Source organism: Lygodium microphyllum, chromosome 9 (genome assembly GCF_053477565.2).
Source record: "Lygodium microphyllum isolate KBCC chromosome 9, Lygodium_microphyllum_v1.1.10, whole genome shotgun sequence".
Classification (NCBI taxonomy): domain Eukaryota; kingdom Viridiplantae; phylum Streptophyta; class Polypodiopsida; order Schizaeales; family Lygodiaceae; genus Lygodium; species Lygodium microphyllum.
Window position 1 is genome coordinate 105,545,810 of NC_141143.1, and position 13,438 is coordinate 105,559,247.

A 13,438-nucleotide genomic window follows, 5' to 3' on the forward strand; every position below is an offset into this window, starting at 1 on the left:
ATCATGTTTCTAACAGTTAGCATTTTGTTTTCTTTGCAACACTCCATTACAAATCGCGATTCGCAAGGCCTTGAGACTCGATATGCAGAGAGGCACAGTCTCAATGCATTGATCGACCGATTGTATAGACGCGGCGGCCCTGTAAGTCACTCATCTTTCTTGTCTGTAGTTACCATGAGATATTTGAATGCATTATTGTATGGTGGATTGATATGTTGTTTCTTTTTCTGCAGAATCCGTTCGATGCTCCTTTGCGGCGGGACGAGCTTTCGGGGGACGAGGATTTGTAGCTCGCCCTTGGATCCTTGGAGCTCATACACCTTTAGTTTTTAGTCATCTGATCTATGTAGACATTTTCTATGTATTAGTGATATCCTTTCATGATTGTACCAATCGCATTTTATGCGATCATGTATTTATTTCATATATCAGTTTCATGATTTCAGTATACATTCTTTTTGTTTGCAAACGCTTTGTATGCAGTAGTGCAGAAACTGCTGCCCTGCCACCAAAAAAAAAATTCCCTGTTACCGTCGTTATTTGCGTCGCAAATTTACTGCTCGCGTCGCTATTGGCCTCGCTATGAGCGTCGCAACTTTACTGGTTGCGTCGCTATATGCATCGCTATTTTCCGTCGCATTTGCGACGCATATAGCGATGTTTCTATGGCGTTGTCAATAACGACGCTTTTTGGGACGACGAGGGCAAATTTTGTTGTTTGTATTTTCGTCGCTTTCAATGTCGGTATAAGATCTATATCTTGTAGTGAATTTCGTAAATCCCTCTCTTTATTTTATTTTTTATTTTTTGATAAAATCTCCAAAACTAACTAAACCATCACTTGTCTTTTTTTTTAAATGATATCCAGTTCTAAAAGTCTTCATATCTTTTTTCAAGAATAATATCTAAAATATACTAGTTTTGCCCAAATCTAATATTTTTAGATTATCCAAACTATACACATTAATACTAGTGATTAATATAGCTCATAAGTCTCGTTCACATTGTAACTTACGTGAATGATGGCTACGATTCTTGTCAATTCGAGAAAAATATCGGATTTACGACTCTCAATTTTTTAAATAAAATATTTTAATTAAATAAAAATTATTAATTATTAATGTTAGTTAGCTTTTACCTTAGTTAGTCTTTAGTTAGTAACCTTACTAACTTATTAATTAACTAACTAACTTTCGAACTAACCAAATAACTTTTAATTGCATGGAAATATTACACTCACCTATAAACAAAATGCCCTCCTTAAGGGTATACATTTCATGAGGTGTTCTATCAACTCTCACTTCTTCTATAATCTTGTGCATTTCTTGGTTATGTTTTAAAGCCTCTTTCACTAACTCAAGGAAGTTGCTATTGACCACACTAATTACGGCTTTCAAATCGATCTTGCGACTTAGAGCATCTGCTATTTTGTTGGTGGAGCCTGGCTTGTGTTTGATCTTCAAGTCGAATTCGATGAGGAAGTCAAATCATCGGGCTTGTTTGGCAAACAACTTTGGCTGGGACTAGAAGTATTTGAGTGATATGCTGTCTGTGAAGACCATTGTGTGTTTATCTTGAACATAACACTTCCATTTTCTAAGGCAGTGAATCATTGCTAGCATCTTCTTCTCGTCTGTGCTCTATCAGATTTTTGTATCTATGAACTTCTTGGATTCATAAGCTATGGGATGGTCATCTTTCAATTAAACAAACGATACAACATAGACACATCCGAAGTCTACACCTTTGTGATGCTGCACATATGAAGGTTCACCATTGGGTATAGGGAATCACATGTAAAGTGAAAACCAAGTAGGGTTCATAATCACTACTACTCCATATATATGTGTTTTTGGTAGATAGCAACGCCGCGGTATAACTATAAAGCCCTTACAGTTAGGTGGGTAACTTGCATGTAAAGTGACAAAGTCATGAGTCACAACCGACTGGTAATGTGCGTCGGCCGACTGATTCATCGGGCAGTCCTGGTATTGGTTCCGTATAGGTATAACTTAGGCTAGGTTCAGACGAGTGGCGAGAGAGATATATCAAAGGGGCGTGCTTTTGGTGTCGCGTCTCCTAAATGGTTGAGACTTCCCTTCCCTTTCTATCGGACCTACCCTCTTTCTACCGATCCCTTGCCCTCCAATCCCTTGCCCTCGGAAGAGCCTTGACACTAAGGAAAAACCTCTCTTTACCTTCTCGTAACACATTGTGCCTCCAGCTTTAGTGTTCACACAAAAGAGACGGGAAGGTTGATCATAGTAGTTTACACTGCTGCTCCCTGCGTCTCAACCCAACCTTATCATGAATGGAGAAGACGTCAATGACACCGACGGATTGTGGAATTCATTCACAGAACGTGGGAGGAAAAGTCCGCTACAGAAGCCCGTTACTTTCGTTACAGAATTTAGAACTTTGATTTGAACGTGAGGCCAGCAGCAGCGGAAAGGCTTTCCTCTCGTAGGGTAGTGCTTTGATAATTTGTTTCATCGAAGGGGAAAAGATGCTGCCGCAGCAGCAGCAGGAGAAGGCGAGTGGTGTCGCAGCAGCTGGAGGTGTCGATCATGGAAAACCGCATGTGGTGTGCTTACCTTATCCGATGCAAGGCCACATCAAGCCAATGATGCAGCTCTGCAAGCTGCTGGCCGCGAGGGGCGCCCGGATCACCTTCGTCAACACGGACTCCCACATCGAGCGCCTGAAGAAATCGATGCGGCAGCTGCACAGCAACATAACTCTCCGCAGCATTTCCGATGGGTTGCCCCCTCACGCCCACGACGTGGTGCAACGCATCCTGGCGTACGATCGCAACCTGGCGGCTCCCTTCTCTCGTCTCGTCCGCGAGCTCAATAACAACATTCATTCAGCACCACCTGTCTCCTTCATCATCTTCGATGTTCTGCTGTCTTGGGCGCATCCAGTGGCCTCCGAGCTGGGCATACCCGCCGCCGCCTTGTGGACCTCCGGCGTCTCCTGTTATGCCGTCTACTGCCAGATACCCCTCTTCGTCTCTCAGGGCATTTTACCCATCCAAGGTACGCAGGACACTGACAGCTTACTGCTCCACACTTATTAGCTAAAGCACTCGTGGTTGACATATTGATTCTACTTATAATTTCGTGGATTCTAAACGGTAATTGACAGATGTTAGTGCCCCCGCCCTCGAGAGCAACACCGATGCCATCGCGTCCATCCCCGGCGTCGCGCCTGTCTTTCGCCTCAAGGACCTGCCCACCTTCTTCCTCGTGGAAGACGTGCTCAACGACCCCGTCTTCCAAATGATCGCCGGCCGGATGACGTGCCTGCGAGACGCAGGCTGTCCTGTGCTCCTGAACACCCTCAAAGGTCTGGATGTGGAAGTGGAGGAATTTGCCGCGCGCGGCACTGTGTCAGTGCCCGTGACACCAATAGGCCCCCTCTTCTTCTTGGATCCGGATTACCAATCACACCTTCATCTGCAGTCGGATGAGAATGGATCGCATACTACGACCACGAATGACGCCAATCTCTGGCAAGAAGACGAGACATGGAGGAAGTGGTTGGACGGCAGGCCTGAAGCATCCGTCCTGTACGTCTCCTTCGGCAGCATCGCCACTCTCCAGCCACAGCAAGCCACAGAGTTTGCCCTGGGTCTCCAGGCCAGCAAGCTGCCTTTCATATGGGCCTTCAGACCCGACCTGATCGACAAAACGGGGGACGAATCGGAACCAGTCGACGCCGTCACGGCAGAGGTGACGCGGATCATCGATAGGACCCCCGGAGGCCTCATGGTGCCGTGGATCCCGCAGAAGCAGGTGCTGGCCCATCCGGCCGTGGGGGGCTTCCTCACCCACTGCGGCTGGAACTCGGTGCTGGAGGCTATGTGGGCCGGCGTCCCCATGCTCGGCTTCCCGCTCTTTGCCGAGCAGCACATGAACTGCCGCATGATGGAGCATGTGTGGCACGTCGGCCGGGAGCTCCCGCGCAGCGGCATCGATGGGCGTGCCACGTCCCATGGCGTCGCTAGCCACGTGACCTCGCTGATGCTGGTGCAGAGCGTTGCGCTGCGCCAACGTTGCAGCCTTATGCGACAAGCACTCCACAATGCTGTCGCTGAGTCCTTTCACAACCTTAACAAGGTCATTGACGGTATCATGCTCTGTACTCATTAAGATAATGAGAGGTCATTCTAATCTTATACGTCGAGTTGAGACGATACGCCGTATATATTTCATAAAGGAACATTTACATAGAATAGACTATTTTCTATGGTATTAAAACTAGGTTGACACATGTAGCCATGTGGTCGATTCTGATCGGTTTGGAGAAGCTGAACATAAGACAATCTTTTGGAATTGTGGGTCGTCTATGAAAAACAACTAGCATCAAGTTAAGGTATGGCATTTTTTAAATTGATATTGAAAAATTAGCAATTATCTTGAAAGCTATCAAATATTTGCAATTCAAGTGACGATGAATGTACTTGAAATTTTCAAGTAAGGTATGAAACAATTACAAAGTAGATGAGTTGTACTTATTTGTTTAGCTATTAGAAGCATGGAATAGATCATGTACAATATATTGCTATGTTAAATGAAGTTTCTTCTCTTCAAAAAGTGATTATTTTTCATCTCCTCCTTGGGTGTCTATATAGGTTGTTGTAACCTATAGTATAGTAATTACATTATTGCTATTACTAGTTATATATCAAATGCGACAACATTTATAATGTTGTTTTTTCAAGACAAGGGCTCTTAGTTTTTGTGCCAAATTGCATTGATCACATCATCATCTGATGGAATATATGTGCAAATCTCATTTATTGTATTGTCAATGCTTGCTTTATACAACCATAGGATGATATATGCATACAATGATCCCTTGAATTGAATCTCATATGTATTCACGTGATGCTGGATACCGCCTAAACAAGCAACTTTTCCAATGATGTATTAATTGAAAAACAGGTGGAACCTTGTGTAAAATAGGATAGCGTGCTCAATAGGCCAATCCTTCCATGAAAATTCTAGATTGAACTGCTTTGCATTGGCTTCCAATATATTGATCTTAACACGCCTTGTACTAGTCGCCTCATTTGCAATGAATGTTAAAAAAAAGTGAGGCAACTCCACATGTCCACCATTGTGATAAGGTACTTCAAGTTACAACAGTACCAAGAAAGGGACCCTAATATTGATGCAAGTATGCTATAGCGAACAATATGCTTGACCATTTTCTCATTGCAAATATTCTTGTTTGTTGCCTCATAATTGACAATGTCTCTTTGTAAGTAAGTACTACTCGTACTGATTGACATAGAATAGTGTTTACATGCATATCTTCATGTATTCACTAAGATATATGTTACTATCATATGCACCATGTCCAAGTGGAAATAGGAATGGGAATAGTGTGTTCTCCTTGGGGGGGGGGGGGGAGTCCATCTTATAGAACATATAACATACTACATAAATTCGAAAGAAAGAGTATTATATTTAGTAAAATTTACAAGTTTATATTTACAAAAATGGTTTTCTAATTGCAATTATAAAAAAAATATGCAAGTTGAGTAAAAAGGGTCATTTTAAGGCCTTATAACAGATAACATTTCCTTTTTGGTACAGAGTTGTAAAAAGATTGATTGAAGTGCTAGAAAAAGGGCCTTCCATGCCTTCTGACTTACTTGCAACAATGCAATATAGACAAGTTGCTGTAAGGTCTTAATTAATATGGTTGGAATATACTAAGATAATTTATTCTAAAAACTATCATAAACAAGTTTTGTAGTTTTACTTTATTTTGTTGATTGCAATGTCCTTACACATGGATCATCATTTGGAACAATAGCCAGCTTTTACAAAGAACAACATTCAAAATATATAACTTACCCTATAATAGGCTCATCCCGCCTAGATATCACCTTAGAGAATACCCCGAGAAGTCCACTCTAAGAAATCATCTATATAACGTGTATTCAAAGGATATTAAGATTTAGAGTTATTACAAAAGAAAGATCAAAATATTTAAAGTTCCTGCAACAAAAAGATCAAAATATCAAGGAGATCTTAGATTATATAATTTACAACTTGACATTATCATGGCTTTCTTTTATAGAATTGATGAGGAAACATTGCCTCTCCACATAGTCTATTCCAATTAGGCTTCAATGAAAACTGAAAACAAAAATATTTCAATAATCTAGCAAAACAAGATTTCATAAAATCTAACAAAATATCAAATTACTCACTTTTCATTGTATGAAATTAAAATAAGCTCCAAAGATTCAAAGTCAATTGAATTGAACCAATGGTCAAGTGCACTTACATCAAACTCACTCCTCATATAATATCAGATAGATGGATCAAGAGTCTCAGTCTTTTGTTGTGGAGCTCATGCATTACACGCCTAGCAAAGGAATGGAGATAGTAAGCACGAACATGAAAGTCTATTGCTAGAAAAATATAGTGAGTAAAAATAAATTTTAGTATACTATACCTCATCCGAGCAAGAAGAATCGAGTGATTTACTTCTCTCACTTTATTCTTAAGAATTTGAACACAATCAGAGTCTAAAAATACCATATCAGATCTTGTGTTAATATCACCAAACACCATATTAGGGAATATGAAAAATTTCCATAAGTTTGGGACACATCGTCAAATCTTTGGATTTGTTATAACTTGAACACTATAACTCCAAATCAAATGCTCTCACTACAAGGATACAAGAGTATAGCGATGGCCATCTCCGATGCAAATTAGCGCCGTCGCTATTTGCGACACAAATAGCGATGGTACTCAGGCAAAAAAAAAGCGGGCCGAAACCCGAGCGCATCATTTTGCACGAATGAACGAAAGAGAGTGAAAGGGAGAGCGAACTACATCTTGCGTTTGAGAGGGAGATGGAGAGAAAGATAGAAAGAGAGAGAATGAGAGCTTCTTATCGCTACTATTTGCGAAGAAGAGGAGAAAGTGTATAGAGGGCGAAGAGGAGCCGTCGTTGTGAAGAGGAGTCTCCGAATCCATTCTCCGGCCTTTGCGGTGAGTGCATTGTTCCCTCTTGCTTTGTTTTTTTTCTCCTTTTCTTTTGCTTATTTTGGTTAAAAATCATGTATATTGAGAGAGCAAGAGAGAAAATGAGAAAGAGAGAGAAAGAGAGAAAAAGAAAGAAGAAACAAGAGAGAGAGAGGGAAAAAACAGTAAACATAATAGAGAAAAAGAGAAAGAGAGAGAGAGAGAGAGGGAGAGAGGAGAATGAATGAATAAAAAACAAAGAGAGGGTGAGATCATGTTCTTTAATTTCTTCCTTTTTTGTTTGTAATAGTAGTAGTAGTAGTAGTAGTAGTAGTAGTAGTAGTAGTAGTAGTAGTAGTAGTAATAGTAGTAGTTCTTTAATTTCTTCTTTTCTTGTTTGTAGTAGTTGTTTACCGCAGCACAGAGGAGCGGGAAATGGAAAAAGAGAAAAAGAAAAGGTGCCTTAAATGGTAACTAGACCCGGGAAAAAATTAAATGCACGGGCACGATCCTCAAGAAGTCTTGGAGTCGCCCAAGGAGAGTAAAAGAATAAAAAGCGCACCATTAAGTGCGAAAACACTTCCAAAACCTTGTAAAAGAGCGCCAGGCTCACTTCTGTGCAAATTGTATGCATTAGTTGGGGACTAGAATGGTGGGAAATGAGAAAATGGGCCTAGGCTAATGGCCGGCCATGTAAAAAAGGGGGATGACCGCCCATGGAAATTAGGGCATGTATATAAAGTTGAAAGTGAATGGGAAGCTCATTCTTGAGTGTGGCAAAAGCTTCTTCTTCTTCTTCTCTTGCTTCTTGCCTTCTTGCTTGTGCTTAAGAGAGGGATTGAGAGAGTGTGAGGGAGTGAGGGAGTGATTGTGTGAGAGTGAGGGATCTTGGAAAAAAAGCTCTCTATCTTCTATTTTCATCTTCTCTTCCTCTCTTTTCTTCTCTTCTCTTATCTCGCGCATGGCTATGGAGGATGAAGCTCATGGGAGAGGGATTGAGGTTGCTTGAGCTTGCCTCAAGGATTGTGGAGCTATCGATGTGCAAGAAAGAGGAGGGTACTCGATCGAGCATCAAGGTAAGCTCACTACACCCATAAGATAGGCATTGCGCATCGGCTATGTGAGAGGTAGCCATGGCTGCTCGGTTCGAAACACTTGAGCAATAAGTGGTCTGTAGGTCTCGGGGTAGAGCTTGAAGCTCCCCTCCATTTTGGTTCTGTTGCCGGGACAGACGAAATCGAGCCTTGAGCACCGCGCGCATCAGATCGAGCATGGAAGTAGGGTTTGCAGCCTGAACTAGTGCTCGAGATAACTAGGAGATTTAGGAGGGTTTAATCCGTGGAACATGTAAGTATTTGGGTTTGTTGGAAGCATTACATTAGGACTATTGTTCTGCATTTCTGTTTTTCATATTGCCTGCACTAGATTAAGGTTAGATTAGGGTAAGAAAAGAGAAAACAGAGGTTCTGGCTGCTACTGGAAACAGAAAAAAACAGGGACCAGATTTAAGTTTTTGGGTGAAACAGGGACAGGGGACTGGCTGTAAGGTTCTGTAGTGCTGGGGAAGGACCTTAAGAGGCTTGGGAGACCAGGACAGACCTCATTTCTTTAGTTGGCCTTGAGAGAGAGAGAGAGAGAGAGCTTCTAGTTCACAAGACGAGGAAACGCGACCCCGATTCTAGGTGCATTCGATTCGTGCTGCTTCAGGTGAGTCCGGTGTGTTCCATTAGTGCTCTAATCAGTTGTGGGAAGTTTGGGGTGATTGAGTGCAACAGGCATTAGGAAGGATTCAAACGCGTCAGAATCGCGCCCGCCGCCGATGCAGTCGAACCAACCCACAGTGGTCCGATTCCCAGAATCGGACCACCCGAGTCTAGAGTCAGACCGTCTGACTCCCACGTCCGACTAAGAGAGAGTCAGACCAGACTGGTCCGATTGTCAGAATCGGACCAACCCGATCGGATGTGCCACGTGGCACTCTGATTGCCCATTAGAATCGGACCATCATAGTCGGACCATTGCGGCTGGACTCGGACCAGTACCACTTCAAAAGTAGGACCATCCTCTTGGTCCGATTCCCAGAATCGGACCAACCCGTCCGACTGTTAGAGTCGGACCAAACTGATCCGATTGCCAGGATCGGACCGTCCGACTCCCAAAGTCGGACCAGCCATGTCCGATTCCCAGAATCAGACCATTTTGCCAGAAAAAAAGGATAAGGATCTTTTGCTAACCTTGCCACAGACCTGACCCCAGGATGCAACCCTGAACACCCCCAAGACCTAGTTCGACCATTAGGACCATAGAGACTGATCGAACTTAGGGTGCGGAATGTTGAGAATCAGCAATCACACTCAAACAGCCTCTTTGTATGGAATCTCAGGGTCAAGGATATGCATGCTAACTTATCCCATATGCACAATAGTGCCTACTGCAGTTTCCTACTTTCCTATAAAGCATTGTACTTGCTTCCTTTCTTAATGCAATGATAGTACTCTTTTCATTTCAGTAAAGTGTCAATGTCATTGTCCACATACACAAGATTGTGTTTATGAGTCCAAGTCTCAATCTTGGAACCTAATTCACTTGTGTAACAAACAGTGTCCATTCCATCATGAGTCTACACTTCTCCTTCCATCCTCCATAGCTTCCGGTTATGTCATGCTCTAGATCCCGCATTTCTAACATGGTATCAGAGCCCAGTTGGGCATGGCATTGCTTCTCTAGCCTCTCTTGATTCTTCTGAACCTCCATCCAGCTCAATGTCAGCTCATGACTTCATCTCCCAACTCTACTCTCACTAAAGCTTCCATGGCAGCCATAGCCAGCAGCACCCTATCAGATTGAACTGCTTATATCTCACTCCACAGGTCAAATCTCTTACAGCTTCCTTCTGGAAAAGTATTCCCCAACTCATAAAGCTTCTCTGTATCACATCAATCCAGGACATTGGACCATCTGGAGCTCAGCATTGTGAAAATCCCAAATCTCTGTTCTGTGTCTGCCATAGCCAGACAGGACCTACCTTGCTTGGAGCTTCCATAACTCTTCAACCAGGCCATTTCAGCCCACGATTTCTTCTGGAGAGTTGTTCCTCTGCTCAAGGCATTTCATCTTGGCACAACAATCAATGACATTGATGCTCCCTGGCTCCAGCATTGCAGAAATTCGACCACGCTGTTCAGATCTGCGCCGAATCTGTTCGCGGCACCTGCGCGCCTTATACTGACCACGATCTGCACAATCTTCATGGGCTTTGGTAGCCCATGACATAAGCTTCCTAGATATGTAAAAAGTTTTAAAAATGATGCACTGTAGCTCCTGCAATAAGCAAAAAACCAGGCCCCTATCTCAGAAACCCTAAATCCACCATAGCCAAAAGCTTCAAAATCTTGACATTTTTCACTGTTTCTCTCACTGAAGTTATCAACAGTGATTTTAATCACTGAGCAATACTCTCTGAAGTTCGTTAAAGTACTGTCACTCAGATCTGACGACATCAGCATCAAATCAAGAAGGGGAAGATCACTTGGAGTAAAAGACTTTTGCAGATTTGGTATTCATTGACACTCAGTTAGTGCTTTTTAGCACTTGTGTCTCTCAATCAATTCTTCTGTTGCTCAAATCTAATAAATTCTGAAGTTGATTTGCTACTGTTCCCGTAAATCTAACATGGGCAAAGACTCGCCAAATGCTCGATTCAAAGGAGTCGGATTCCACACTTGGCAAACCCGCATCAAGCTCATCCTGATGAAGAAGGGTCTCTGGGCCATCACAAATGGCAAAGAGAAGAAACCTCGGGACGCGAACCTTGCAACTACTTGGCAAAAGAATGATGACAGAGCCCAGGCCATTATCAAATTGGAGCTAGATGACAGTTATATTCATCACGTGGATAACTGTGAGACCTCACAGGATACATGGAAAAGACTTGACACCCTGTTCAGTGCACAATCTAAATCATCAAAGTATGGTCTCCTAATTGAATTCTTCAGGCTTGAAATGAAGTCCAGCACATCACTTGCCACACATCTTAATTACATGGAAGGACTCCTAACCCAACTTGCAGGAATCAACATTAAAATGGATGAAGATGTTTGCATCGGTGTTCTACTTAAGAGCTTGCCTCCTGAATATAATAACGTATCAACAACTTTAATCAACATGCCAAATCCTGAACTTGTTGATATCCAGGCATCACTGTTAGAAGAAGAAAAGAAGCTAAAAACTAAAGAAGAACCAAGTACCTCTAGAGATGAGCATGCATTATATGTTGGCAACAGGTACAAAGGCAAGAAAGATCAGCTCTTTTGTGACTTCTGCAAAAGGACCGAACACACCGAGAAGTTCTGCCACGCAAGAAAGAGATCCCAAAAGGCCTATCTAGTCGCAGTCAAAGAAGAAGAAAAAAATGAAGCAAAGGAAGATGAAGATGAAGACCACCAGGATCGGAAGGACAAGACTCATCAGTCCTTGTACTCTCATAATTCTGATAGACTGTTTTAATAGCCTTGTATTTTCCTTGCCCTAATGTTTCCTGCCATAAGCTTTGTAAACTCCTTATGTAACTTGGCATTACAGTCCCTGTACACTTTGTGAGGCCCCTGTTACAGCCTCTGGATGTCCACCATGTTTATGGTACCCACACTTAGCTTTTTCTGCAACAGCCTCTGGTGTTCTGCCATGTCTGTGGTATGCCCACACTTTGCAGGTGGTTCTCATTACAGCCTCTACACACTTTGTGCCTTTCCTAGTTGTGATTGAGGAGGGGTGTTGAGAATCAGCAATCACACTCAAACAGCCTCTTTGTATGGAATCTCAGGGTCAAGGATATGCAGGCTAACTTATCCCATATGCACAATAGTGCCTACTGCAGTTTCCTACTTTCCTATAAAGCATTGTACTTGCTTCCTTTCTTAATGCAATGATAGTACTCTTTTCATTTCAGTAAAGTGTCAATGTCATTGTCCACATACACAAGATTGTGTTTATGAGTCCAAGTCTCAATCTTGGAACCTAATTCACTTGTGTAACAAACAGTGTCCATTCCATCATGAGTCTACACTTCTCCTTCCATCCTCCATAGCTTCCGGTTATGTCATGCTCTAGATCCCGCATTTCTAACACGGAAAGACCGTAGGATAGCCGGGAACTGAGTTGAAAACTCGAATTAGGCTAAGAACGTGGGTACAAACAAGGTGGAGTTTGCATTAAACGCTTTCTACATCCGCATTTCACTTTTGTGCTCCACTAAACCTGCACAGCAAGAAAAGAGAAGAGCCTTTTTCGCACCAAGCACCACAAAAGCACTAAGCACAGCGTGTGAGTAAGGATCGCCGCTGCTTCAAATAACAAGGAACACATCTGGATACCTAATAACATTAAGGAACCCACTAGTAGGAGAAGACCCCAAGACTTAGATAGGTGCCTGAGTGCCCTACTAGTAGTACCTAGAGAAAACACGAAGACACGGGAAGCAACAAGATAGAGGAGTGGAAGCTGCCAGAGCTGATTGGATTCATTGACAATCTCGTGGAGCTGGAAGCAGAAACAATGTCGGGGTCAAGAGGCGACCAAGGGGAAGACCAATTAGACTTAGGAGAGTTTCCAACCTCGGTCCAGGAACTGGTCCACGACTACGATCTACTCACCAGGACCGTGATCCAAGGTAGACCTATAGAGGAAGTAGTGGCTAACCTGGAAGAAAAGAGAAGAGCTATCAAGAGAGCGTTGGAAGGCATAATTGCCTACAACCATGAGCAAAGGGCTAGAAGGCTGCAGCAAGATGTGGATATGTACGAGGCTAGACGAGTACTAGACCTAGCTGGGACAGCCAAGTCCGAACCGAACGTAGAGAGGGAACGGGCAGCAGAGGCTGGCATGGCGTTGAGTGAACTAGTAGCAAAGCGACTCATGGACAATACATCCGTGGAACAGAGTGCTACTGCCCTAGCCACCATGCTACTGTCAGGATTGGGAGTCACGCAAGGGGCTAAAGGGCAAGCTAGAATCCCCATAGTAGCGAAACAACTAGCTCGATACAAACCTAGCAGTGACCCGTACAGCTTCATGGAGCAGTTCGAGCAAGTATGTGAGGCAAATGGTCTTACTGACCATACGCAGCGAGCTCAAGCCTTCGGCCTGTGCTTAGGCGACAAGGGGAGGACCTGGTACTCTAGTATGGATGACGTAGAATGTACAAATTTCGCTCGCCTTAAGGGCCTCTTCATCAAGAGGTTTTCGAAGGCAGGGTATTCGGATAACCTCATTGTTAGGTTGATGAATATCAGTCAAAGGGAGAAGGAGGATGTTAGGGATTACGTCACTCAGGTGTGCAGTCTCTTCAAGAGAATCCCTGCCAATGAGCGACCTACCGAGAGGGCAGTGTCTACAGTGTTCATGAACGGGATTCGGAGTGAGGAGCTCTACAAGGCTTTGGCTAG

At 43.2% G+C, this 13,438-nt stretch overlaps 1 protein-coding gene across 1 annotated transcript; it reads left to right on the top strand.

Annotated features, from left to right (window-relative positions):
- Positions 1-2,275: 2,275 nt before the first annotated feature.
- LOC148031384 (7-deoxyloganetin glucosyltransferase-like) lies at positions 2,276-4,379 on the top strand. The gene is made up of 2 exons (XM_087685741.1): positions 2,276-3,038; positions 3,148-4,379. The coding sequence occupies exons 1-2, from the start codon at positions 2,507-2,509 to the stop codon at positions 4,152-4,154; spliced, it is 1,539 nt and encodes a 512-aa protein (XP_087541867.1). The 5' UTR covers positions 2,276-2,506; the 3' UTR covers positions 4,155-4,379.
- Positions 4,380-13,438: the final 9,059 nt, after the last annotated feature.

Coding starts and splice junctions, on each gene's coding strand:
- LOC148031384 (XM_087685741.1), top strand. CDS start 2,507: ATGCTGCCGCAGCAGCAGCAGGAGAAGGCGAGTGGTGTCGCAGCAGCT. Junction 3,039..3,147: donor GGGCATTTTACCCATCCAAG/GTACGCAGGACA, acceptor GGTAATTGACAG/ATGTTAGTGCCCCCGCCCTC.